Source organism: Berghia stephanieae, chromosome 8, assembly GCF_034508935.2.
Source record: "Berghia stephanieae isolate SIO BIC M18660-M18661 chromosome 8, UCSD_Bste_1.3, whole genome shotgun sequence".
Taxonomy (NCBI): domain Eukaryota; kingdom Metazoa; phylum Mollusca; class Gastropoda; order Nudibranchia; family Aeolidiidae; genus Berghia; species Berghia stephanieae.
The window spans coordinates 31386409-31413087 of NC_088367.1; the positions used below are offsets into that span (position 1 = coordinate 31386409).

Below are 26679 nucleotides of genomic sequence, written 5' to 3' on the forward strand. Positions count from 1 at the left end.
AAAATCTCGACTGCACTCGGCATCGATCTTGGTCCCTTTGCGTGTGAAGCGAGTGCTCTACCAACTGAGCTATCGGGACCCCAGTTGATTTGTTTTTGTTTTGTTTTTTTTCTTTTTGTATTCGTTTTTATGTTGTTTTGTTGTTGTTGTTTTTTGTGTGTTTTTGTTTGTTTTTTTTTTTTTGTTTTTTTTTTTGTTTTTTTATGTTGTTGCATGTTGTTTGTTTGTTTTTTATTTATTTGTTTGTTTGCTTTTTAGAGGGGGTTGTGTGTGTGGGTTTTTTTAGGGAGGCAGAAACCGAAAGAAAAACAGAGAGTAAAAAGATGCGGAAGGAGCAAAGAGATATAGGGAGAGATAGAAAGAGAGATAGAGGGAGAAATAGAGAGGGGGTGGGGCAAAGAAGGTGGGAGAGATCGAGATTAGGAGAGAGGGAGAGGGAACGAGAAAGAAAGGAAGACAGAGCAGAGGGAGAGGGGGTGGGAGAGAATTATACACACACACACACACACACACATATATATATATATATATATATATATATATATATATATATATATATATATATTGAATCGTGTTGGATACAAATGTGGTACAAATAGTGCTCGACATGTAGCAATGGAGCGAATTATTATTTTAATATTTACCACAATGTTGGAGTCAGTATACATCGATGTTTCAGGCCTTTTTAGCCATCTTCAGGACTGTGTTAATGAGTTTGGCATGTGTGCTGTTGCTTGTTGAAGTGGTTCCGTAGGTTTGTAGTTGATTAGTAAGTGTTTCCGTCTATGTGCACAGCTATTGTACATCTCATTTTTCGTGTTGAGTGTGGCTTATATATATATATATATATATATATATATATATATATATATAGAGAGAGAGAGAGAGAGAGAGGGAGAGAGAGAGAGAGAGATGGGGGGAGGGGGGGGGGTTGAAAATACAATAAATTTGAACAGTTCTATCAAATCAAAGATTAAAGTTTATTTAAATTAATTAAATATTTTCCGTGTAAAATTTAATCGATAAAAATCAGTAAATATGGCAAAGCTGACGTCTACAGCAATAATAGAAGAAAAGCAAGGAATGTAAAATGTAAATTTGTAACTCATCGCCTCAAAATTGTATTATGTCTTAGAGATTTAGATACTTAAAGTGTAAAATGCGCAATTTAACTCTCTCCTTTACAACCATTGATGTTATGCGCTTAGTTAAAATACTCATAATATCCGCCAGCCGGATATATCGTACCAACCCACAAAACCATGTGTAACCTTAAACGTTTCATGGGCTGTCTGATTGAATGAATTTAGTGAGAACTACTCCTAAAATGGCTGGCTAAAAACAATAACAAAAGCCGAATGGCGTCAATTTCGTTCTTTCTATAAGGAACTCGTCGCATTCGTTACGATATAATCCACAGTTTTGTCATTCAGATTTATTTTGTCAATCAAAAAATTTGAAGAAATAATAATTTTGTTATTGTTATTTTAGAACGTAATGCTCTGTCTTAAAGGTCGTTTATCAGAACAAAATTGTGTATTTAAAACAAATTGAAAATATGAATAAAAATTTCCTTTATTCATCACGTAGGAGAAAGTTTGTCTTAAGTGATTATTTCAAGTGAGGACTGGAATAGCCCAGGTGTCCGCCGTAGTGCAGCGCCGCAAACTGAGCTAGTGCGAGGTGGCTTGCTCAAGGCCACACAACGCAGCGGGTATTCGAACTCGATACCTTTCCGGTAGGGAGCAAATTCCATACCGCTGAGTCACGCTGTCACGATAATAGCATGCTCTTATACCTTTTGAGTTAGAGTTAAAAAAAAAAAAAAAAAAAAAAAAACTTGAGCTTTTAAAAAGCGCAATATCATTAAAGGTTCTCAAAGCGCTTCACAAAGGGTCTCTGACCAACACCAACACATAACATGTAGAACTACACATGAAGCCAGTTAGGCGATAATATACAATATTTCTGACAGAGATAGGGTTAACGGAAAACTACTCATTTTTCACTTGAGGACGGTGAAATAATGAGAGTAAAGAGTCTTTTCCAAGGACTCAACTATGCGCTGAGCGAGGCTCGAACACAAGAGATTCCGATCCGGAAGCGAGTGTCATCAATCAAAAATCCATATTTATCTTGGATAGGTATAACGTTTCCGGAAAAATAGTCGGCGGAGGAGAGAGTTTTTTTTAAATCTCTGAAATTTAGGTCGATTTTAGATGTGCTGTTCACCCAGCAGTGATTGGACAGCTGGGTTTGTTAAATATGGCGGAAAGTACTTTGCGATAGACTAGCGTCCTATCCAAAAGGTAGCAAGCAATTGCTATTGTCCGTTTCACGCTATAGATTCCGGGATAATCTCCGGCTCTACGGGCCGAAAGGCTCCGAAGGACTACACTTTTTTAGATGTGTTGTTGAGGTTAGTGGACCAAAAAGGTGTGTATGAAACGGTTCCAGACAAACAAGTATGAAAAATACACAAGAAAAATAAAGCATCCCAAAAAAATCAGTCGTCCTTGACTGAGGATCGAACCTCGGACCTCCTGATTACCGGTCTGCAGATAGATATTGATGAAAAACATTGAATTCATATTAAACAATATGAGACTTTTGGTCCTTCAGAGCCCATGAAATTGGAGTTTATTCCGGTTTCCGTAGCTTGAAACTGACAATATCATCTATTATAGAGCCAGAGCTTATCCCGGGTTCTATAGCGTGAAATTGACAATAGTATTTGCTATGGAGCCGGCGTTTATGCCGGGTTCTATAAATCAAAGTTACGATTATCATATTAAAAACTGTTTTTAAAAGGGTCTGATATTTTTAAAAATAAAATGAGGACCATTTTTTTCAATCGATCGATATTTGAAGGACGAGTATTCTGGCCAATTTCATTATTTCAAAGTGTATGTCATAGCACAACAGAATGAACCCACAGCTTCAAACCAGCATTAGATATATTTATATCAGGGAGAGCCGGTTCCCATTAAGTTCATTGAATCATCTGTGGTGTTTCATTCATCCTGTTTTGTTGATAAAGGGGAAACCCGAAACGTTCATTTGATCTGTTTTTGTAATTAAATTGAAGCTTACATTCAATTTCACATTATTATTTACATCATTTATTGTAGAAAATGCGACATGAAACAATCTTTAAATATCACATTCTGACAAATATTAATCATAGTATTTGTATCACAATGACTTCAATTCCTTTTCAATCAAATTAAAGTGGTCAACCGAACTATAGCGTTTTGTTTTGTTTTTGTTTCAAATGCAATGCTACTCCAAATGTTAACTACACGAGGAACATTAGAATTTTGTCTAAAATTAGTTTTATATCTTTGAAAAACAAATTTTAAAATTATCACATCTTGTAAAAAGAACATGAGAAAATGCTTTAGCCAATAAATCGCAAAATTTGATGGCACATACATGAAAGATAAAACATGACAAAAGAAACAACAAAATAACATGGTTTTTCAAATAATTGTGGTTAAAAATATAATATTGATAGCTTTGGGTTTTGATAAAAACGAAGCATTAATGCTATGCTTTTAGTTTTAAAAATTCATAACATCCGCCAGCTGGATATAAATGTAGCCATGGTTAACCTATAGCGTAGCCATCGTGAAGTTATAGCATGGCCTTCGTAAAGTTATAGCCTGACACCGTAGCCATCGTTATGTTATAGCCTGACACTGAATTCCAAAAGGACTGGCAGTTTGACGTAATTTTCTGGTTTTTGAACGGCCTAGTGAGTTGTCGTTAGTAGTGCTCTTGGAAACAAGTTATTTCATTGGTTGAACTAATGAATACAACTCACGATTTGTTTTCTTTTGTGGCAAAATACTGGCATTTTGGCGTCATTTTTTGGTCAGTGTCAGGCCATAACTTTACGAAGGCCACGACGAAGGCCACGCTGACACTGACCAAAAAAATGACGTCAAAATGCCAGTCTTTTGCCACAAAAGAAAACAAATCGTGAGTTGTATTCAATAGTTCAACCAATGAAATAACTTATTTCCATGAGCTCTACTAACAATAACTCACTAGACGCTACACAAACTTAAAAAAGACGTCAAACTACCAGTCCTAGAGGGTTCTAGTGTCAGGCTATATATGTTAACGATGGCTACGCTTATAGCCTGACACTAGAAGCCTCTAAGACTTATAGTTTGACGTCATTTTTTTTTTATGTTTGTGTAGCTTCTGGTGAGTTGTCGTTAGTAGAGCTCAAGGAAACAAGAGATTCCATTGGTTGAACTATTGAATACAACTCACGATATGTTTTCTTTTGTGGCCAAAGACTGGCATTTTGACGTCATTTTTTAGTCAGTGTCAGTGTCAGCGTAGCCATCGTTATGTTATAGCCTGATACTGAAATCCAAAAAGACTGGCAGATTGACGTCATTAGTGAGTTGTCGTTAGTAGAGCTCAAAGAAACAAGTCATTTCATTGGTTGAACTATTGAATTCAACTCACGATTTGTTTTCTTTTGTGGCAAAAGACTGGCATTTTGACGTCATTTGTTGGTCAGTGACAGGCCATAACTTTAGGAAGGCCACGGTGTCCGACTATAGATAAAATGAAGTTGACGTCACTCAGGTCTTTGTTATTGTTTTTTGATATCCGCGTTTATGAGTAATTCTCACTAAACTGTATTAACCAGACTATACACGTTCATGGTTATACATAGTTTTGTGTGTTGGTCAGTTATACTTCCGGATGGCAATGTTGTGAGCTTCTTAGCCAAGCGCATACTATCTATAAGTTTACGACCGCATACAAAATTATGAGTAACCTTTAGCGTTCATAGTCCGATTATTATAATTTAGTGAAAACTACTCATAAAAATGGCTGGCGAGAATCGATAACAAAGAGCTGAACGACGTCAATTTCGTTCCTTCTGTTGACAACGTGAACCGTAGTCATGGCTCAGCTGTTTGGTCATCGTGGTCAAGATATGTCGTGATGATGGGTCAAATAATGTGTTGAGACGATTTTAGACGGGCGTAAAGAGGAAAAAACGTCACCCTCTCCTTACCAACTATAGGAAAATCGGCACATTCGTTTCGATACAACCAACACTTTTTCTTATTCAAATTTCTCTTGTACATCATACAATTTAAAGAAAATGAACAGTGTGTTTTAGAGCATGTTTTGCTGAAGAAATTATTTATGTCAAGAACTTCCTGCTATTGTGTTTGAATGATAAAAAATATATTTTTGTGTTAGTTGGGTGTGAAGTTTTGGGGAAAATCCTGAAAATGGCTGGTAAGGAGAGAATTAAAGAAGATTCTGTGTCAACAATACACTCAAAACCATCACGAAGGATCCCATAATGACGGCACCTGCAATGAAATGGGAAAATAAACGTAATACATTTTAATGTGTGCATGAAAACTCTTGCTTCAGATTATCTGCTTTGTGGTCTTATGGTAGGATAGTTGTCCTCGAACCGTTAGGTTCCTAGGTCAAGTCTCGTTCTAGAGAAGGGGTAAACTAGTGTCCTTGGAAAAGGCTCATTACTTATATTATATCCCCTAACTCAGGTTTAAATGAGTGCTTGGGTGGTTACATCGTTGATTCTGTCGTTAAAAAAAATATAAAAGCGACTTACAGACGTCATGACTTGTCTTATAAGTTAAGTTTTGCTATTGGCTTGGGACTGAATGTAAAGCGCTTTAATCACATTTAGTGATATTGATCACCTGATATAGCCAAATTGTATATTATAACGAATTTACATTTTAAAAACCCTCGTCTTTAACGAATTATTTCCTTAGTCCCGATCCCCCATCGCGTAACATTGTCTCATTAGCTTACAAATAAATAAAAACAGATATTATAGCAAACTAAATTTGCATAGTTGTGGTCGAATCAGAAAATGCGACCCATTCTCAACAAAGACCATTACTTTCTGTACGCAAGAATACAATATAAAAGTAATAAACAAAAACAAACAAACAAACAAATTTAATCAAAGAACATAATATTATACAAACAGAAACAAAATTTAAAAGGCATTGCGAAATTCGGAACATGATTATCCCAAGAGTGCAAACCAAGGATACGGACAGTTTCAGTGATAGAGCATTCGCTTCAAATGCATTGATCAAACCAGGTCAAGTGAAATGAGATTTTTTTTTCAGATCCCCCATTCCAACCAAGTGTGAATGTCTAGTTAGATCTGGCGGAAAGTAGTTTCAGAATTGTAACAAGTAGGCATTTGTTCGTTAACGCTACAGAAGTAGGTTTAAATACTCTTCAACAGTCGTAACGTCACTTCCCTCGTAATGACGCATGGTAACTAAGCAATTGGCTCTAAACTATCGGAACAATGGCGGACGCCCTTATGAAATATTTCTCCGGCGAGCATAAAAGCGTATCCAGAGGGGAAAAAAAAACATAAATTTGATCATGTTTTGACTTTTACACATTCTGATCACAAGACATATGAAAAGTTCTAGACAGCATAAAGAATAAAAAGTAATGATTTTCTTTGTTTAGAACCAAGATGGCCGCCGTTGCCGGGCGGCGTGACATCAGACTACTGAATCCAATTACAGCTCCATGAGAATTTGACTCTAACGGAATATTACTTATATACTAAGGGAACCAACTGCTGATAAATAAATTACATGTAGGATTTTCATTATTGTCGCCCCTATATATTCAATCGAATTTCACTTACCATTCGAGCATTGTTGGTTCTTCACCCCGTAACCCTCCAGACATCGGCATTTTCCGTCATCACAAATCATCGTGTCCGTGTGTGGAACTCGCTTACAATCACTTGCAAATTCGCATGGGATTTCGTCGGCTAAAAATACATTTGAAATTTATATTATTATTACTATTATTATAAAATGTTATACGCAAGACTTTTGTCATGATCATGTCATATCATATCATATCATAACATAACAAATCATATCATATCAATATCCTACAATATCATATCATCCCATATCATATCAATTCATATTATACCATATCAATATCATACCGTACCACATCATATCATATCATCTTTGAAATCAAATCATACTTCATCATATTATACAACGGCTAAGATTGTTTTTAATTGACAATATTATCTCTCTCTCTCTCTCTCTCTCTCTCTCTCTCTCTCTCTCTCTCTCTCTCTCTCTCTCTCTCTCTCAGACACGAGTTCAGTTTACTAACGGGTATTTTTTTAAATAGCATTGATGTAGTATTGTATAATTGGTGTGAATGATTTATGGGAGCTTATTCTGCGATGTAGAGAGAGAGAGAGAGAGAGAGAGAGAGAGAAAGAGAGAGAGAGAGGGGGGGGGGGAGAGAGAGAGAGTCATAGTAACTTTGTCAAACTTTTTTTTGTGATGCAGAAATGTCCACTTGTCCCTATAACCAATCAATATTTATTGTAATTTCTTTCTCTTTAACTTACGGGCTATCCTCAATTGTTTTGGATAGCTGATAGAGCTAGTCTTTCCCTTTACTGTAATTGTACACGTGTAGCTTCCTTCATCGGACTTTGACAGTTTGGAGATCTGAAATATCAAGCAAAGATGATGTGTGGCCTTCTGATATGACTATGACACTCGCCTTCGTATTTGTAGGTCCCGGGTTCCAGTCTCGCTCTGGTCGACACAAAGTTGAGTTTTTTAGGAAAGGGATCTTTACTCACATTTTCTCACCACACTCAGGTGCAAAATGCCTACCTTTCTGGTCACAGCGTTACAATAGGGCCTTATATGCCTTATATCTCGTTCTACATGTTAAGTGTTGTGTTGTCTTGGTTAAGCGTTTTGAGCACCATAACGTGGATGTTACGCTGTACAAAATTCAAGGATTTGATTTAATGCTTAGCGCAAGAAACGTCCTGAAAATAAATAATTCTTTTTAAGGACAATGCTCTATTTTTCTTAACAAAAAATAAATAAATAAATAAATAATAGCCTCACATGGCCATCAGGCTCATGGAACCGGAGTCTATCACGGTTTCTATAGCGTGAGTCGGACAATAACAGTTGCTTGCTACCCTTTGGAAGGACGCCGGTTTATCACAAAGTACTTTCCGCCAGATATAATAGAACCAGCTAACCAATCACTGCTAGTTGGACGGGGGGAGGGGGTGTCAGAAAAAAAAGATCGAACTCGGCCCCTTTGATTGTGAAGCAAGTGCTCTACCAATTGAGCAATCGGGACCTCATTTTTTTTCTTAACACTAGCACTGTAATTTTGAGTAAAACAAACTCTATTCACATACTCCTGCCATTCAATTTAGATGAGTATTTAATCTGTAGTCTGTAAAACTTTCTAGCTAGGCATCTCGTATGTCAATCGGCATTATTATTTACATCATTGATTATATTTTCATCAAATAGGGAACAGTAATAAAAATAATAATAATAATAATAATAATAATAAGAAGAAGAAGAAGAAGAATAATAATAATAATAATAATAATAATAATAATAATAATAATAATAAATAATAAATATTATTATTATTATTATTATTATTATTATTATTATTATTATTATTATTATTATTATTATTATTATTATTATTATTATTATTATTATTATAATAATCATCATCATCATCATCATCATCATCATCATCATCATCATCATCATAATAATAATAATAATAATAATAATAATTATTATTATTATTATTATTATTATTATTATTATTATTATTATTATTATTATTATTATTATTATTATTATTATAATATACATTTGACTGTTTCGTTTTTAGGTAAGGATTTCTGCGAGAGTCAGGACAAAACATATTAATCTCATTCTAAAACAAAGATAGAAAGCAAACTAACTGTAAAAGGAAAACATATACAGGGAGACAGAGAACTAGCACGAGCGAATTCCACTAGCACCCAGCTTGGTACATAATATTATATATAGATACATACGTGATATAAGTATCCAGTTGCACCCTGAATCACGACGTTGTCCTTCCTCCATGTAAATGTAGCTCCTTCAGCATAGGAATTACTTGTACAAGATAGATCACCTTTAGCCCCCATGATTAAAACGAAGTTGAACCTAACTTTGCCCTTCAGTGGAGTCTCTAAAAAGACAATGAATGAAGATAACGTCACTCTGCTCTCAGTTATTTTTTTTAGACAGCCAGATGGGCGACTTCTTTTTTATTCCCTTCCGTTAGCGTCATCGTAAGATATCGTCGCCTAGGCATTCCGTGAAGGAATATAGATAATCCACCAAACAGGATGTCTGATATCAACAGGAATCACCCATGTTGTCCAAGTGAGCAAATTGCGGGTTAATAATCTTTCCCAAGGGAAAAACGAAAGTGCCTGAAGCGGGGCTGGAACCCGGATCACTGTGCAATGCCTTAACAACTCGGCCACTTCGCCCCCTTCGTTGGGTGATAAAGTCCCTTTGACAGACTATGCATAAAAGTTACAAGTTACAGAAAGTTTTGGCGGGCAGAGAAAGTGAGTATTTTACCTCCTGGCATAACATTAATATCTTTTCTAATCAATGTATAACAATGAATTTAATATGTAGTTCTGGCATTTCATTATATCCTAAACATTAGATGGAAGATGAAATGGAAATTTGTTCTTGTTGCAGTCTGAGGAAATGAATAAAGCCACGCAAAGCGCATTGAGCATGGTAATCCGTGGATATATCCTATACACACTGTTCATATTTATACATCATCCCCCCCCCCCCCCCCCCCCCCCCCCTCCGGAGTCATTAGGCCCATGGATCCGGAGTTTATCCTGGTTTCTATAAAGTGATACGGCCAATAGCAATTGCTTGCTGCCCTTCTGATAGGACGCTAGTCTATTGCAAAGCGCATTTCTCCAGATCTAACAGACCCTAGTTATCCAATCACCAATAGGTGGATAGAGGACGGGTCTGAAAATAATTTCGACTTCATCCGGGATCGATCTCGACCCTTTTGCTTGCGAAACAAGTGCTCTACCTACTGAGTTATCGTTCCCCCCCCCCCCCCTAAATATACATCAAAATGAGATTATAATATTTGTGAGCTACAATCTGAAATTGGTATTATGTTGGAGTGGACTATTTATAGATATCCAGAAGTGAAATTTTAATTTCAGAGGATCGATTCATTGAACTAGAGTTTTCTGCAAGTAAGAAACAACAGACATTTTCGTCAAGAAAAGAAATAAACATAACCAAAGTCAAATGTTTGTGACTATAAATGTTATGTTGAGCTTATAAACAAACCAGATAAAATAAAACAAAATAATGAATATGGCCATTTATATGGCGCATTTCCAAGGAGTTTACAAGGAGCTCAATGCGCCTCACAGTGTTTTCATTTATTCCGCCACCAGGCCGCATGGAATCAAATTATTTCCATTTCAGACATGCGTCAGTTTTGTATTAACAAGTATAACAATAATCGTCACTGCCTATAGTCAGGTACTCATTAACATCTGAGTCGAATGGGGGTAATGTGAGTAAAGCTGCTTACCAAAGAAACCAACGACGGGACCAGAATATTCAGCGATCATTGTCCAGCAACGAGCAGCTTGGTTCTAAACAAAGAAAATCGCCGATTTTTATTCATCATACTGGATAGAACTTTTTCACATGTCATGTGATCGTGATCAGATTTAAAATGTTTTTCTCCTCGGGTTCACTTTTATGCTCGAAGGAAAAGAATTTCATAAGGGCGTCCGCCATTGTTCCGATAGTTTAGAACCAGTTACTATGCGTCATTACGAGGAACGTGACGTCACAACTGTTTAAGCCTAATATAAGTCGCAGCCAGATAGAAAATATGTTAAAGTTATCAAGCAATCTATCGGATAACTTAAAATCACTAGAGAAAATATAAATGTTCAAAGTACTCAGGGTATTGTTCTATGATGCAAACAAGACACTTTTTCCCAAAAGAGAGCATGCTTTTAACGGCAAAGTACCCATTTACTCCCGAGCACGGTATGAGAATGGGAGTAAAGAGCCTTTGTTTTTTCAAGGACTCAACTATGCGCTGCTCGGAGCGGGACTAGAAATCAGTTTCTTCCGGTCCGAAGACGAGAGTCATAGCACGAGACCATATTATAGCCTCAATTTGTGCCTGGTACCTTTTGACCCCGACCACCTCATTCTGTGCATTGTCAGATCACTTTGGCTTTTAAAAAAATGGAATTGACCACAAAACAACTGACTTACTAGTAGGAGTCACTCTCACCGAAGTCTTTTTTGAAGTTCCCTTGACGTCCACTTGACATGTGATTGTTGTTTTAGGAGAACCCGCTTTTCCAGCTGTAAACTCATAATGTCTGGGTGATTCAGATTTGACAGGACTAGAATCCACCGACCAGCTGAACGAAGCGGTGCTAGAAATCTCACTTGGGCTGACAACGCATTCAATCCGGACTTTTGACCCTTCTACCGGTGAGATATCCGTGACCCCATTATTGTGTAATAGCAAGCTTACATCGTCTATATCTGTGAAGATATAACACATAAATATTGTTAACTCTTCATTGAAAAAAAAACAAACAGCTTGGGCTTTTATATAGTGTAAATTTCATAAAATTGGCGACGCCCAAAGCGGCATTCGATCCAGGGACCTACCAGTTGGAGGATGTGTGTAATATCGCCATTGGCGAGAGTCAATTTTGCTATGCCCTAACAATCATAGATCCTTAAACTTTTCACCAAGACAACAGTGACAGCCTTACGATTCGGCCTTAAATAAATCCTGAGTCACAACGCTGTTGCTTATTCTAAGTAAAAACGAGGTGAAGTCTGTAACTATAATCATTAACTAAGTAACACGACGTGTCGGGTTCAAAATCATTCCTCGACCAAAAACAAAAACAGTTGTAAAGTTAATACTTGGTAAATCCATAAAGAGGGGAAAAAAGTTCTCGACAGTCAAATCGTTAAAAAAGGTGACAAAAAAGTCATCAAGATTATAGCTTCAGGTATCTAAAGACAATGATGAAGGTCTTGAAATGATAAAAACAAATCGTTAAATAAATGAAATAAATAAAAGTGAGTTGTTATATCATGATATTATCTGGTAAGTCACGTGCCAAAGAAATATTTTAGTCCCTATATCAGTCCTTAGCCATTTTACCGCCGAACTCTGGAAAAACACGTATTTAATAATTTGGCCAGAAAACTCCTTCATATATCGATCGATTTAAATGGCCCTCATCTTGGCAAAAAATCTCAAATCTGTGACTTCGCGAAATTCCGGGTTTGTGAGTTTTTGTCAAGATGAGGGTTATTCAAAATTATCGATATATGTAGGACGAGTTTTCTGGCCAAATTTTTAAATATTTGTAAATCCATATTAAAAATAAAAATGTAGAGCATTTATATAGCGCAATATCCATTAAATGTGCTCAAAGCGCATTAAAAAGGGGTCCCTAACCAACAGCAACACGTATCATATAGATTGAGACATGACGCCTTTTAGGCGATATTACATTTTTAAAAAGACAGAGACACTGTTAAAGGCCAGGTACTCGTGTTACACCTTAGTACGGTGAGAGAATATGAGAAAAGAGCCTATTCCAAGGGCTCAACTATGCGCCGAGCGAGGCTTGAACCTAGGAACTTCGATCCGAAAGCGAGTGTCATACCACAAGACCACATAGCCGGAAAAGTAGAAAAAATAAATGACTCTGGAATAGAAATAAATGAGAGTTGACATTAAATATTTGGTGAGTTCTATAATATAATATAGTTTTTATTCATTTATCTGAATGAATAATATGTTACCCACCGCCTCTACACGGCATTGTGTCAGAGTACTTCAAATGCAACATGGTGAAATTATAGTAAAATATGTAGATGAGACTTGCGTAGAATTTGTCTTTCTTAAGGGAGAATGAATATATTTTCCGTAGATGGCACTAGGAGAGATTGAATATATTTTCTTAAGGTTACAATAGGAGAATGAAAACATTTTCAAAAGGTGACAATAGGAGAATGAAAATATTTTCTTAAGGTGACAATAGGAGAATGAATATATTTTCTGAAGGTGACAATAAGAGAATGAAAATATTTTCAAAAGGTGGCAATAGAAGAATGAAAACATGTTATTAAGGTGACAATAGGAAAATGAAAACATGTATTTAGGTGACAATAGGAGAATGAATATATTTTCTTAAGGTGACAATAGGAGAACGAATATATTTTCTTAAGGTAACAATAGGAGAATGAATATATTTACAAAAGGTGACACCAGAAAAAGGAATACATTTTCCCTTGGTGATAATAGAAGAATGGATAACTTCCCCTGGATGATCATAGATGGAACACATTTTCCTAAGACGACAATTTGAGAATGTAGATAATTTCCCTATGTGACAATATTATAATAAGAAAAGGGATATATTTTCTTTAGGTGGCAATATGAGAATGAAAACATTTTCTTAAGTTTACAATAGGAGAATGAATATAGTTTCCCTAGGTGACAATAAGAGAATGAATGCATTTTCCCTAGGTGACGATAGGAGAATGAATGTTTTTTTTCCTACGCGAAAATAGGAGAATGGAGATATTTTCTCTAGGTGATAATAACAATAATGATAATAATGATAATAATAATAATAATAATAATAATAATAATAATAATAATAATAATAATAATAATAATAATAATATAACAATAATAATAATAATAATAATAATAATAATAATAATAATAATAATAATAATAATAATGATAATAACAATAATAATAATAATAATAATAATAATAATAATAATAATAATAATAATAATAATAATAATAATAATAATAATAATATATGACATTTATAACGCGCATTTTCTGATCATCACTGGGTGATGCTCAATGCGCGAAATAATATAATAGCAGAATGAAGATATTTTCCTCGGTGATAATTGGATAATGAATATAATTTCCGTATGTGATAATAGGAAAATGAAAATATTTTCTAAAAGTGGTTCAAACTAAAAGTTCACATTTCTATTCATTTTAGCTTAAAAACCCATTTTCGCATTTGCATCAGCCCATTATAATATCGGTTTGAGGAGATGCGAAAATGCTGCTGACAGCTAGAAGCTCAAAGAAATACATAACAACGTGAAATTTAATGCAAGCTTCAATTTAATAAACGAAAACAGATAGCGAGGACGTTGCGGGTTCCCCCTTTATCAACAAAACACAATTAATGAAACACTACAGACGAGATGTCATGAGGTTAGTAAAATATGGTTCTACAGGTTTCTCGAGTACGGTTGGTATAAACATTTTGTGCTGGAGAAAAATAAAAGTCAATATGAATCCAACTCATAATAATTTCATATCTCGTTCGTTTGTAGTGTTTCATTCATCGTGTTTTGTTGATAAAGGGGAAAACCCGAAACGTCCACATTATCTGTTTACGTTTATTAAATTGAAGCTTACATTCAATTTAACTTAGGTTTTGGTTGTTTTTGTTTTTTGTTTTTTTTGTTTTTTTTTTTAGGAGATAGCTGCTCACATGTTGTAAAATGAAAACCTGAATTCAGAAGAAGAAAAAAGAAGAAAATAACATGAATGGAAATAATGCAGCCTTTCAGGAGAAACATGTAGAACTATTCAGTCCTCATTCCAGTTTGACTATTTTTCAAATAGATCTAATCATATTATAATATATTTATTTTCCTTGGTATTTAATTTCATGTTATTGAAGGCTCATTTATAGTCTCAATTTGGAGTTTTACGCCAAAATGGAGACTATAAATGAGCTTTCAAAAATTAAATACCAAAGAAAATATATTATAATATGATTAGATCTATTTGAATAGAAAAAAGTAAAAACGGTCAAGAGGTCAGAATAGATCCACATGTTTCTCAATTTTTTGCGCTGGATGGAAAAAATCGAAATAAATAATGCGATAATAAAGTCTTTGCAAGAATGATGACAATAAAAATGATGATGACGATGATGATGACTACGATAATGATGATGATGATGATGATGATGATGATCATGATGGTGGTGATGATGATGACGACGACGATGATGATGATGGTGGTGGTGGTTGTGGTGATGATGATGACGATGATGATGATGACGATGATGATGATGATGATGATGATGAGGATGATGATGATGATGATGATGACGACGATGATGGTGGTGGTGGTGGTGGTGGTGGTGATGATGATAATGATGATGATTATCATCATCATAATCATCAGCATCAGCATCATCATCATCATCATCATCATCATCATCATCATCATCATCATCATCATCACATTCATCAACATCAAAGATTTGCTTGTTTCATGAATAGATGTGACCAGAATTACATTAATACTTACAAGTTGGTTCGATTAATAGTTTGCCTTGCTTTGAAGTCTGCCCTTCATAGCTGTATTTACACTTGATTTCAACGTCGCCAGGAGCTTTCGGTGTGTACTGGAATGTTTTAGACACCTGATTCGTCTGCACTATGTTATCTACTCGCCACTCATAGACCATTCCAGGGGTGGAGAAGTCCCTAAGGGAAAAAGTAAGAAACGCTTTATACGATGTTAGATTCAATTTGTTCAATACACAAAAGAAAATCTTCTGTATAAACTCACAAGCCCGCGCACAAACATAAAGAGAGCGAGAGAGAGAGAGAGAGAGAGAGAGAGAGAGAGAGAGAGAGAGAGACTAAAACAAGCACATCCACATACATGCATATGAATGAACATACATACACTCAAACACACACACACATACATACACACACACACACATATATATATATATATATATATATATATATATATATATATATATATATATATATTTACAGTACACATTTGGACAGCTTACGGGTTGACAAATATTGTGCGATATACATATGTATATATATATATATATATATATATATATATATATATATATATATATATATATATATATGTGTGTGTGTGTTTGTGTGTGTGTGTGTGTGTGTGTATGTATGTATGTATATTGCACAATATTTGTCAACCCGAAAGCTGTCCAAATGTGTACTGTAAATATAGGAGGCTATTGTTTAGCGTTTCGTGGCAATAAGATATCAAATTAAATTTCAAAATTAAAAGTTGCCAATATTCTATGAAAACCTAATTTCTTTAAAGTTAAAGTTGAATCTAAAAAGTCTATAACTCATTTACTAATTTATGCAGTGGTTTGAAATAATAATAATAATAATAATAATAATAATAATAATAATAATAATAATAATAATAATAATAATAATAATAATAATAATAATAATAATAATAATAATAATAATAATAATAATAATAATGAATATCTCATTTTTAAGATGCGATTTTACTTCTTCTTTTTCTTTTTGGTTGCTTATTTTCCATATTGTGTTGCATATAAATTTTTTCACCTCTAAAATCGATTTCTATACCATTGGATTTTGGTAAACCTTTCCCGCAATGTTCTTTTTGTAATCCAAATATCTATTGAATCAAACAATGTGATTTAATCCCATTAAGTGGAGAGATTACATAAATAACATTTCAAAAGTAAATTGAGACATTGCTTGTCAACGTTCTAAAAACCGATCTTCAAACCTGTTAAAATATTGATCAAAACATGACGTAACTCGAAAATTATCTTTTGCATTTACAACAATTTGTAACACGATAAAGTAGGTTCCACATCAAGTACATTTATGAAAAAAAAATAATGGACGTGAATTAATTTTTGGGGAGGCATAATTTGAATGTTCACCGACCCTTAGACCTTAAAAGCGATGACAGTGTCCTTCCATTTTGGTAGGCTTTTGTAGTATCCCATTATTAAAAAACAGCTTTATTTAATTATTTTTGTGCCATTTTGTGTCGAATTTATATGGAAATCAAAAACCATTCCATTAAATTAAGCTTTTGCTTTTCAATCTTGTAAAATCATTCTTGACACTTGTTACAATGTTGAATTAAATATACCATAACTCTAACATCATCGATGAGATTTATTTATAATTCCTGCACATTAAAATATACCCCAGAACAAGCACATTTATACAATAGGTTGGATTTGAACATTTTGTCATAATTTGCATATTTGACCTTTTGACTTTAAAACTTCATGACTGTACCCTTCGATTTTGGTAAACTGTTGGTATAATGATCCTGGCTAGTTAATCTATATGAAAATATCTTGGAACTTAGAAAGCAATTAGCTGACATTAAAGGGGCAGCGTGGCTCAGCGGTACGGTCTTTGCTTCGTACCCGAAAGGTACCGAGTTCGATCTCCCGCCGCTGCGTTGTGTGACCTTGAGCAAGTCACCTCGCCCTAGCTCAATTTGCAGCGCTGCACTGCGTATGACGCCTGGGTTATTCCAGTCTTCCCTTCGAATAGACTTAGAGACAAATTTCCCCTATGTGATGAATAAAGGGAACTACATTTTTGGAATTGTATTGTATTTTTAAATGCTAAGTGCCTCAGGCTAAATGTTACCCATCGTCTCTAAACGGTATTATGTCGGGATGAACCGAATGCTAAAAAGTCAAATTAAAGCTAAAATGGTCAAAATTCTGAATTATTGGTATTCAACACATTAAAATATGATATTCATTCTCCTCAATAAAACATACAAACTCAACCCAAGTCTGAAATTTTGGCTATAAATTCAAAATTCAGCATTTTAATCATCCCGACATAATACTGTTTTGAGACGAGGGGTCACAGATGCTAAAACTTACCCGTCACAGGAAAAGGTGTAGCGTTGGCCTATGAGCTGGACGGCATAATGCCCAACGACATTTACAGATTGGTAGAACGTCGGTATTGCTGTGATATGTAAGGAAAAGGGCGAGGGTCAGAGTAGCGTCCCTTGATTGGAAGTCACGAGCAGAAAAGTTATTAGAGAGAGAACGTCATGTTGGTTGTGCGGCATGAGACACTTCACTGAAAGCGAGGACAAGAGAGACGCATGCGCAAAACCATTTTGACGTTCTCTCTGTAAGGCGACGTCCAATCAACGGACGCTACTTTTCCGCTAATCTCATTCCCTATAGAAGCAAAATTGGACTAGAAAAAAAAAGAGGCTTCTCTGCAGCTCAATTTCATTGATTGTGTCACGAATCACAATATTCTAATCAATCTTTGAATGATATTGATTCATGAGGACATTTTTTTTGTAACAATGGTAGTAGTAGTAGTAGTAGTAGTAGTAGTAGTAGTAGTAGTAGTAGTAGTAGTAGTAGTAGTAGAAGTAGTAGTAGTAGTATAGTAGTAGTAGTAGTTAGTAGTAGTAGTAGTAGTAGTAGTATAGTAGTAGTAGTAGATAGTAGTAGTAGTAGTAGTAGTTTGTAGTAGTTAGTAGTAGTAGTAGTAGTAGTAGTAGTAGTAGTAGTAGTAGTAGTAGTAGTAGTAGTAGTAGTGTAGTGAGTAGTAGTAGTTTAGTAGTAGTAGTATAGTAGTAGTAGTGTAGTAGTAGTAGTAGTAGTGGTATAGTAGTATAGTAGTAGTAGTAGTAGTAGTAGTAGTAGTAGTTGTAGTAGTATAGTAGTAGTAGTAGTTAGTAGTAGTAGTAGTAGTAGTAGTAGTAGTAGTAGTAGTAGTAGTAGTAGTAGTAGTAGTAGTTAGTAGTAGTAGTAGTATAGTAGTAAGTAGTAGTAGTAGTAGTAGTAGTAGTAGTATGTAGTAGTATAGTAGTAGTAGTAGTAGTAGTATAGTAGTAGTAGTAGTAGTAGTAGTAAGTAGTAGTAGTAGTAGTAGTTGTATGTATGTATAGTTGTGTGTAGTTAGTTAGTTTAGTTAGTTAGTATTATTATTATTATTATTATTATTATTATTATTATTATTTTTTATTATTATATCATCATCATCATCATCATCATCATCATCATCATCATCATCATCATCATCATCACACCACCACACCACCTCATCATCATCATCATCATCATCATATTATTATTATTATTATTATTATTATTATTATTATTATTATTATTATTATTATTATCATTATTATTATTAATTATTATTATTATATTACTATTTACCTGTGAGAGGAAACACATCAATGTCTATAGCTTTCGATGTTACTGTCTCCCCTTCCCTTGTAACAGTACATGTATATTTGCCCTTGGTGTCGTCCACTACGGGGTCGTTGAAGAGAATTGATTTAGTTTTATTATCTGGGAGAAGTTGATTGTCCTTGTACCAGGCATATGTAACTGGTAGAAGGGCGTTGACTGTTTTGTAGTTACAAGTCAAATTGTATTGACCCTTTGTTAAAAATAACTTAGATGAACTTGTAATGTCATCCCCGTCCATCGTTTTTGCTGTAGTGAAAAAGTAAAGAAAACATAAAATGAATAACATAGCATATTATGGTATACAGTCGACATGCATTTATTTACAGGTTTGATAACACAATTCCTTATGGGCTCATTGTTGTAAGGGAAATCGCACAAGATGACACAAAGTAGTATTGTCCATTACAACAACGTTAAACTAGGCCCATAAGCGGCTTCGGATGTCAGACTTGCATATATGTACACTTCATATAGGGCGAAACAGGATGAAATCCATTGAATGTCCTTACTAGTAATGCTTAAAATCTATTGATTGAAAGATTACAATGATGATAAACATGGTAAAGATAATTCGTCGATTTTGGTGTTGGCTCTCTTGATCTCAAGCAGTAGAATCGTGGGTATTTTGCTTATACACACACCATCGATTGTAAAGCCTATGTAATTCGCTATGTTTACCAATCACTGCCATTACATCGTTTACATTATGACAACTGTCCGAAAGGCGTGGTTATCTAAGTGTTTATTGCTCGAGTTGATCCATCTTTGGCGTGTACGTCTTTTCGAATTTCCAACGCAGGGTTTCTGTAATAAGCTAGATATAGATTTGAATGTGTCTGTAAATCCATATTTAGATGGCTTGATGACCATTTTAGCCACTGAAGATGTTTGTGGTCACGAAAACAACACCGAAAGACAATTTTCTGGTGGCTGGTGATGATTAAGACTTAGAATGACACAGTTTCTTTTTAAATATGATGGTCAATTAGTCTATAGACGGAAAGCTTTGCAAGCTGGCCATATAGATAGAACGAAGTTGACGTCACTCATGAAGTTGTTATTGTGTATCCACGTTTATGAGTCATTCTCACTAAACTGTATTAACCAGACTATTGATAGTATGCACTTGGCTAAGAAGTTCACAACATTGCCATCCGGAAGTATAACGGACCAACACACAAAACTGTGTGTAACCTTGAACGTTTATAGTCTGGTTAATACAGTTTAGTGAGAATTACTCATAAACGCGGATGGCAATAAACAATAACAAAGACCTGAGTGACGTCATCTTCGAACTATCTATAAACGTTCATGGTTACAAAGAGTTTTGTGTGTTGGTACGTTATATTTCCGGATGGCAATGTTGTGAGCTTCTTAGAAAAGCGCATACTATCACTATATATAACACATTTTGCAGGCCGATAAAACATTAGGGCATAGACCTTATTAAAGTAGCTGATAATAAGAATACATCATATTATGTGTGAGAAAAAGCCTTCACCTCATTTCTCAATGAACAAGCTTGCTATAAATAGTAGGATCTTATCTATCTAGGTCAAATAGGCACAATGGCGAAGAGAAATATGTGGAGAGAGACGCTTTTTTTTAGCCTTCTGTGACCGATAAGATATCATTTTCTACTAAAAGTTATCAATCAAAAAATAATTATTATGGACGTGGGTGTTTGGTGCCACATAATAAAGTACTTACAGTGCCTTTGAGTTGTAAGAAAACAGTTGTAAAAAACAAAATTAAAAACCTTAAAATCAGGTTATATTTTTCCTGCGTTTTCATTTTGAGATTCACATATTTCCATTCAAACTTAACAAAATATGGAGAAATGTTGGGCTTTCGAATGCTCTTAAAAACCTTCTACACTAATCAGCTTTAATATAAACAACATACATGAGCATGACATTTCAAGTGGGCAGCAACAATTATTTTTTAAATCTGGATGTTGTTTTTGTATGGCAACCTGAAAGATTTGGCTAAAAAAAAAGGAAGGAAAAAATAACCGCGTTCGGCAGGGACCACGACTGTCCCAAAGGGCCTAATTCAGTTTTCTTGGATCACAAAAGAGAAAGTATCTCCAAGACACAGCCTTTACACTTTTCTCTCTGGCCGGCCGGCCGGACTGTCATATTTTTTAATTGACCTTGCCGGCTCATAAAAGGCCCTAGGGGCGGGATTGGTAAAATACCGACCGGCCTATCAAAAATATCGTGGGTCAGATTTTTAAAAAATATTTTTAAAAATTATTTCGTTTTCGTCTGCTGAAAGTTTGCTGGGGTTTTTTTTTTTTTCTCTTGCGTTGCGGTTCCGTTTTGTTTTGTTTTTTTTTAATTGAAAGTATCACAGCAATCAAGCGTGAAAATAATCGTAGCATATAATAAACGGTTACAATATAATATATTAGTTATTTTTCATATGTATGAGAAATATGATGAGCGTTAAATTTTTCTTTTTTTTTTTTTTAAAGTTGAAAGCATGATACGCGTGAAAGTAATCGTAACATTTAATAGGAATCGTGTTGCGTTTTACATTTGGACGCTCGTTTAACTCCGTACCTTCGCCTTTCACGTGATAACACCAATTCAAAGTTCTCGATTTTCAGTGCCTTAAAAAAATTGTTCACGCTTTCTTCAAAAGGATTTCAAATATTCTTAATTATTTACATCTGTGAACAATGACATTTATTGATTTTGCCTCGCTTTCTGAGAGTGACATTGTTGATAATCGCATTCGCATGTTTTCATCAAAAGGACTTAATATATTCTAAATTATTTACATCTGTGAACATTGATTTTGCCTCGCTTTCTGAGATTGACATTGTTGATAATGGTATCGTAATCGGCTGATGAAATATGCAATAACTTTCAGAACATGATGGCCGAAAGTGGATATAATATTGAAATGATTGAGGTCATATGGTATAACGTATGCCAACTTTCTGCATTTTTAAATCAAAATTCCTTAAAGACCCTAGTGTCTGCTTTTGTTTTTACTCGTTTAGACTATTGTAATTCACTCCTGTCTAATTCCCCAGGTTTCTTACTTGATAAACTGCAGCGGTTTCAAAAGCAAGCTGCTAGAATAATTTTAAGAAGAAATAAGAGAGAACACACGACTCCAATGATTTTGACTTTACACTGGCTTCCCATTAGGACCAGGGTGCTCTTTAAGGTTGGAGTCATGTGTTTTAAATGTTTTCACGAAAGCGCCCCTGCTTATCTCGATGATCTTGTCGAACCATACGTTCCGCCCCATGCATTGAGATCAGGTGATCATTGTGCCAAATAAGGGTAAAAAACTCTCTGACAGTCCATGAGTCACTTTGCACCGACTGTCTGGAACAATCTCCCCTTATCTCTTCGTGACGTCCCTACTGAACTCGCTTCTTTCAGGAAACACTTTAAAACTTATTTATTTCGAGAATTCTTAATTTATTAGTTATTTTATTTGAGCAGACGATGATCATAGAACATATATATATATATATATATATATATATATATATATATATATATATATATATATATATATATATATATATTACTTTTTTTTAATATGTTAAATAGTTGGATGGTGGAGGGTTTGTGTGTGTGTGTGTGTGTGTGTGTGTTTGTATGTGCGTGTGTGTGTTTATGAGATAGAGAGAGATATATAGCGAGAGAGAGAGAGAGAGAGAGAAAGAGAGAGAGAGAGAGAGAGACGGAGAGACAGTCTGTGTCTGTGTGTGTGTGTGTGAGAGAGAGAGAGTGAGAGAGAGAAAGAGAGAGTTAGAGAGCGAGAGAGACTGAGAGTGAGATAGATAGATAGATAGATAGATAGATAGAGAGAGAGAGAGAGAGAGAGAGAGAGAGAGAGAGAGAGATTTGAATGGATTGAAGTTGTTGTTATGCGCCTAGAGCTTTATTGTATACGTCGTCATAATAATAATAATAATAATAATAATAATAAATAAATAATAATAATAATAATAATAATAATAATAATAATAATAATAATAATAATAATAATGATAATAATGGTAATAATAATTATAATAATAATACTAATGATTATTATTATTATTATTATTATTATTATTATTATTATTATTATTATTATTATTATTATTATTATTATTATTATTATCATTATCATCATTATTATAAGTGGAAGGTGAACAATCTTTTACAATTTTCGCCCCCCCCCCCCCCCCCCCTTTTTTTTTTTTTTTTTTGGAACTTTCTCACATCACACGTGAGATGCTCGGATTCGTTGACAACGTTCAAATCTCGCTTAAAGGTTTATCTTTTTACGTCATAATGTTGCAATACTATTATCATATTTTGTTGTTGTTAAATTGAATTCGTATCACGTTTCCATCAAACCTGTCTTACTGTAATATGTTTTGTTTTATATCACTGTAAAGCGCTTAGAGCCTGTGACAACGGGGTAAAGCGCTACATAAATGCCATTTATTATTATTATAAGTGCATTTTATAAATGAGATATAAAAAAATAAGTGTATTTGGCAGCAGCGGTAAAAAAGCGCACAAGAAACACGATGATCACGATGATCACTGTCCACATCTTTTTGGCAACAGTGTCGAGTGGCAAGTTAGACTCGAGTTTAAACGGCTCAACAGATCATCGGTTTTTGAAAACTATGCAAGACTGCAAAAGTGAAGTGAAATCGAGAATATGTCTTTTCCTCAGAGAGCATTGCCTTCCTTTCATTGTGGGACCTGAACTACTTCAGTTATGTAAACAGCAAAGTTGGATTGAAAAAGACAACATTGACGGCCACATCGGCACCATAATAAGTCACGAGACACCGTGTAGCTGGTGATGTCAAGAAATCCATCAATGGAAATTTGAGCCAAAATTATTTTGCATTAAATTTGGACGAAGCAGTCTTGCACAGTTTTCAAAACCTGATGATCTGTTGAGCCGTTTAAACTCGAGTCTATTCTGGAAATAAAGTGATGAATGTTCGTGCTCAGTATTATGATGCTGACCTGGGGAAATGCGTCATTGATCTGATAGCCTGTAAAGAGATTAATGAGGCACCAGCAAAAAAAAAAAAAAAGGTATGGAATGGAAGTGGTAGATGGTGTGTTGGAGGAGAGGGGTGTGAGGTGGGATCAGATCTTTAGGATTTTGATGGACAATTATGCTCTGTCATACGAGGGGGAAAAAGGATGTGTAGAAGCACGTTCGAGGAGATGAAACGAATTCCTCTTGGATATCGATGGAGATACGGTACATAATGAACAATGCTGCTCAGAAGTTATTTAATTCAATGGAGCAGTTTCACTGTGTGCAGTCCTCAAAAATCAGGTCTCAGATATATATATATATATATATATATATATATATATATATATATATATATATATATATATATATATATATATATATATATATATATATATATATATATATATATATACAGAGACATTGAAAATAGTCCAAAACAAAAGTCGTATTTCAGAGAAATTCAGCAGTTGCCAGGACTAAAACAATAAATGCCTGTTAATAACTATAACAACGTCACATTTGTTACGGCACAATATACATTTGTTCTTATTCAGATTTATTTTGTACATCACAATGATTTTTGTTTAATCAATAAGAACACAAAGTTGTTTTGTAGATAAAATGTTTGAGTTTTAAAAGTCATCTTTTCTGCTGGGTAAGGCTGCCATTTTGGGAAAATACTGAAAATGGTAGGTAAGGAGAGTATCCGATAGGGTAGTAGAATTATGGGATGTCCTCAGACTGTACTATGTAGCATTCATGCAAACTTCACAGCAATCAAGATTAAAATTGAGCTTTTATAGAGCGCAATATCCACTAAACTTGCTTAAAGCGCTTTACAAGGGGTCCCTGACCAACAGCAACATTTAACATAAAGGACGGGACGTGACGTCTGTTAGGCGATATTACATTTTTTTTCGGACAGAGAAAACGCTGTTAACGGTCAGGTACTCATTTTACACCTGATTACGGTGAGAGAATGTGAGTGAAGAGCCTTCTCCAAGGACTCAACTATGCGCCGAGCGAGGCTCGAACCCAGGACCTTCCGATCCGAAAGCGAGTGTCATACCACTAGACCACATGGCCGCACAATTTGTTGCACCGTTTGTTGCCGGTGTTGGCGTCAAATATAGATAGCCTTTTGTCAGGGGACACAGAAAAACTGACATCTTTAATTCACAAAGTTTCGAGACATAAATTGACTGGGAAAAAATGTCAACTTACCGCATATCACGAATGCCAGAGCATTCGATAGAAGTAACAAAACAGTTCCCTTCATGTTGATGACGGCGATGAATAGAACGCTACGTGTTCTCGTCTGTTTACAGATTTATAATTGTAAAAAAACAGAATAAATATATTTTGTGACCTATCGCCGTAAAACGGTATTATGTCTCAATGAACTGGATGCCGGGGGTCCCATTAGCTCAGTTGATAGAGCACTCGCTTCACAAGCATCTGAGATTGATCCCGGGTGCAGTTAAGATGTTTTCCTGCCCCCCCCCCCCCTCAACTCCCCGCCCTCCCTGTCTAACCAGCATGTAGCTGAATCTGATAGATTTGGCGGAAAGTACTTTGCGATAGACTAGCGTCCTATCCAAAGGGTAGCGAGTAATTGCTATTGCCTCTTTCACGCTATAGAAACCAGGATAAACTCCGGCTCCATGGGCCCATGGCTCCGAAGAAACCAGATGCCTAAATGGAGTTTAAAATTAAAATGACAAGAAATATGAAATGTTAGTTTTCGTCAGTTTAAACGATTGTATTCATTCTCCTCAACGAAACGTGGTGTAAATGTTGCTGCTCGAAGCTCCAAGAAATAAATAACCATGTTGAATTTGAATTCAAGCTTCAATTTAATAAACGTAAAACAGATAATGTAGACGTTTCGGGTTTCCTCTCTATAAAAAAAAAACAAACAACAAAAAAAACACGATGAATGAAACACATGAGATATTCTCATTTGTCTGTAGTGTTTCATTCATCGTGTTTTGTTGATAAAGGGAAAACTCGAAATGTCTACATATCTATTTGCATTTATTAAATTGAACCTTAGGCCTACATTCAAATTCACATTGTTATGTATTTCAACAAAACATGAAAAGGTAATCAAATCCTCATATTTGTGAAATTAAATCTATTAATATTATATAGCATCTAAAAAAAAAACACACCGACACTATACCGTACTGACGCGACAGGTCACATTTAACAGTGCCAGACAACGATGAAAAACAAGTACCTACAAGCCAAAATTTTTAAAAATCTGCCTGCCTCGACAAGGGATCGAACTTCATACCTCTTGTTCTCCATTCGAAATTGGTTAATTTTCAGGATTTTTTTTTTAATCGTTGTTTTGTTTTGATTTTGGTTTTTTCTTTAGTCTGGCACTGTTTAATACACACTTTTTCATTTCATTTTTTTTTTTTTTAATCTTACATCCTAATTTGTCACTTTGATATCTAATCGTCAAAACTTTCTCTGAGAACGTTCACTATCTGTTATCATAATAAGATTAAACCAACATAATATGTCCAAGTCAATACAAAGTATGAGGTGTGCAATCGCTGACAACAGTGTTTAAAATTATAGCCTATAGGGTAAATTAT

At 34.8% G+C, this 26679-nt stretch overlaps 1 protein-coding gene across 1 annotated transcript; it reads right to left on the reverse strand.

Annotated features, from left to right (window-relative positions):
- Nucleotides 1–961: 961 nt before the first annotated feature.
- Nucleotides 962–26679, reverse strand: LOC144978508 (uncharacterized). Its single transcript, XM_078924675.1, has 10 exons — nucleotides 26596–26679; nucleotides 25295–25388; nucleotides 19007–19288; nucleotides 17699–17786; nucleotides 15322–15500; nucleotides 11193–11471; nucleotides 8927–9084; nucleotides 7436–7538; nucleotides 6698–6826; nucleotides 962–5354 (listed from the first exon to the last, which is right to left on the reverse strand). The coding sequence occupies exons 2-10, from the start codon at nucleotides 25347–25349 to the stop codon at nucleotides 5290–5292; spliced, it is 1338 nt and encodes a 445-aa protein (XP_078780801.1). The 5' UTR covers nucleotides 25350–25388; nucleotides 26596–26679; the 3' UTR covers nucleotides 962–5289.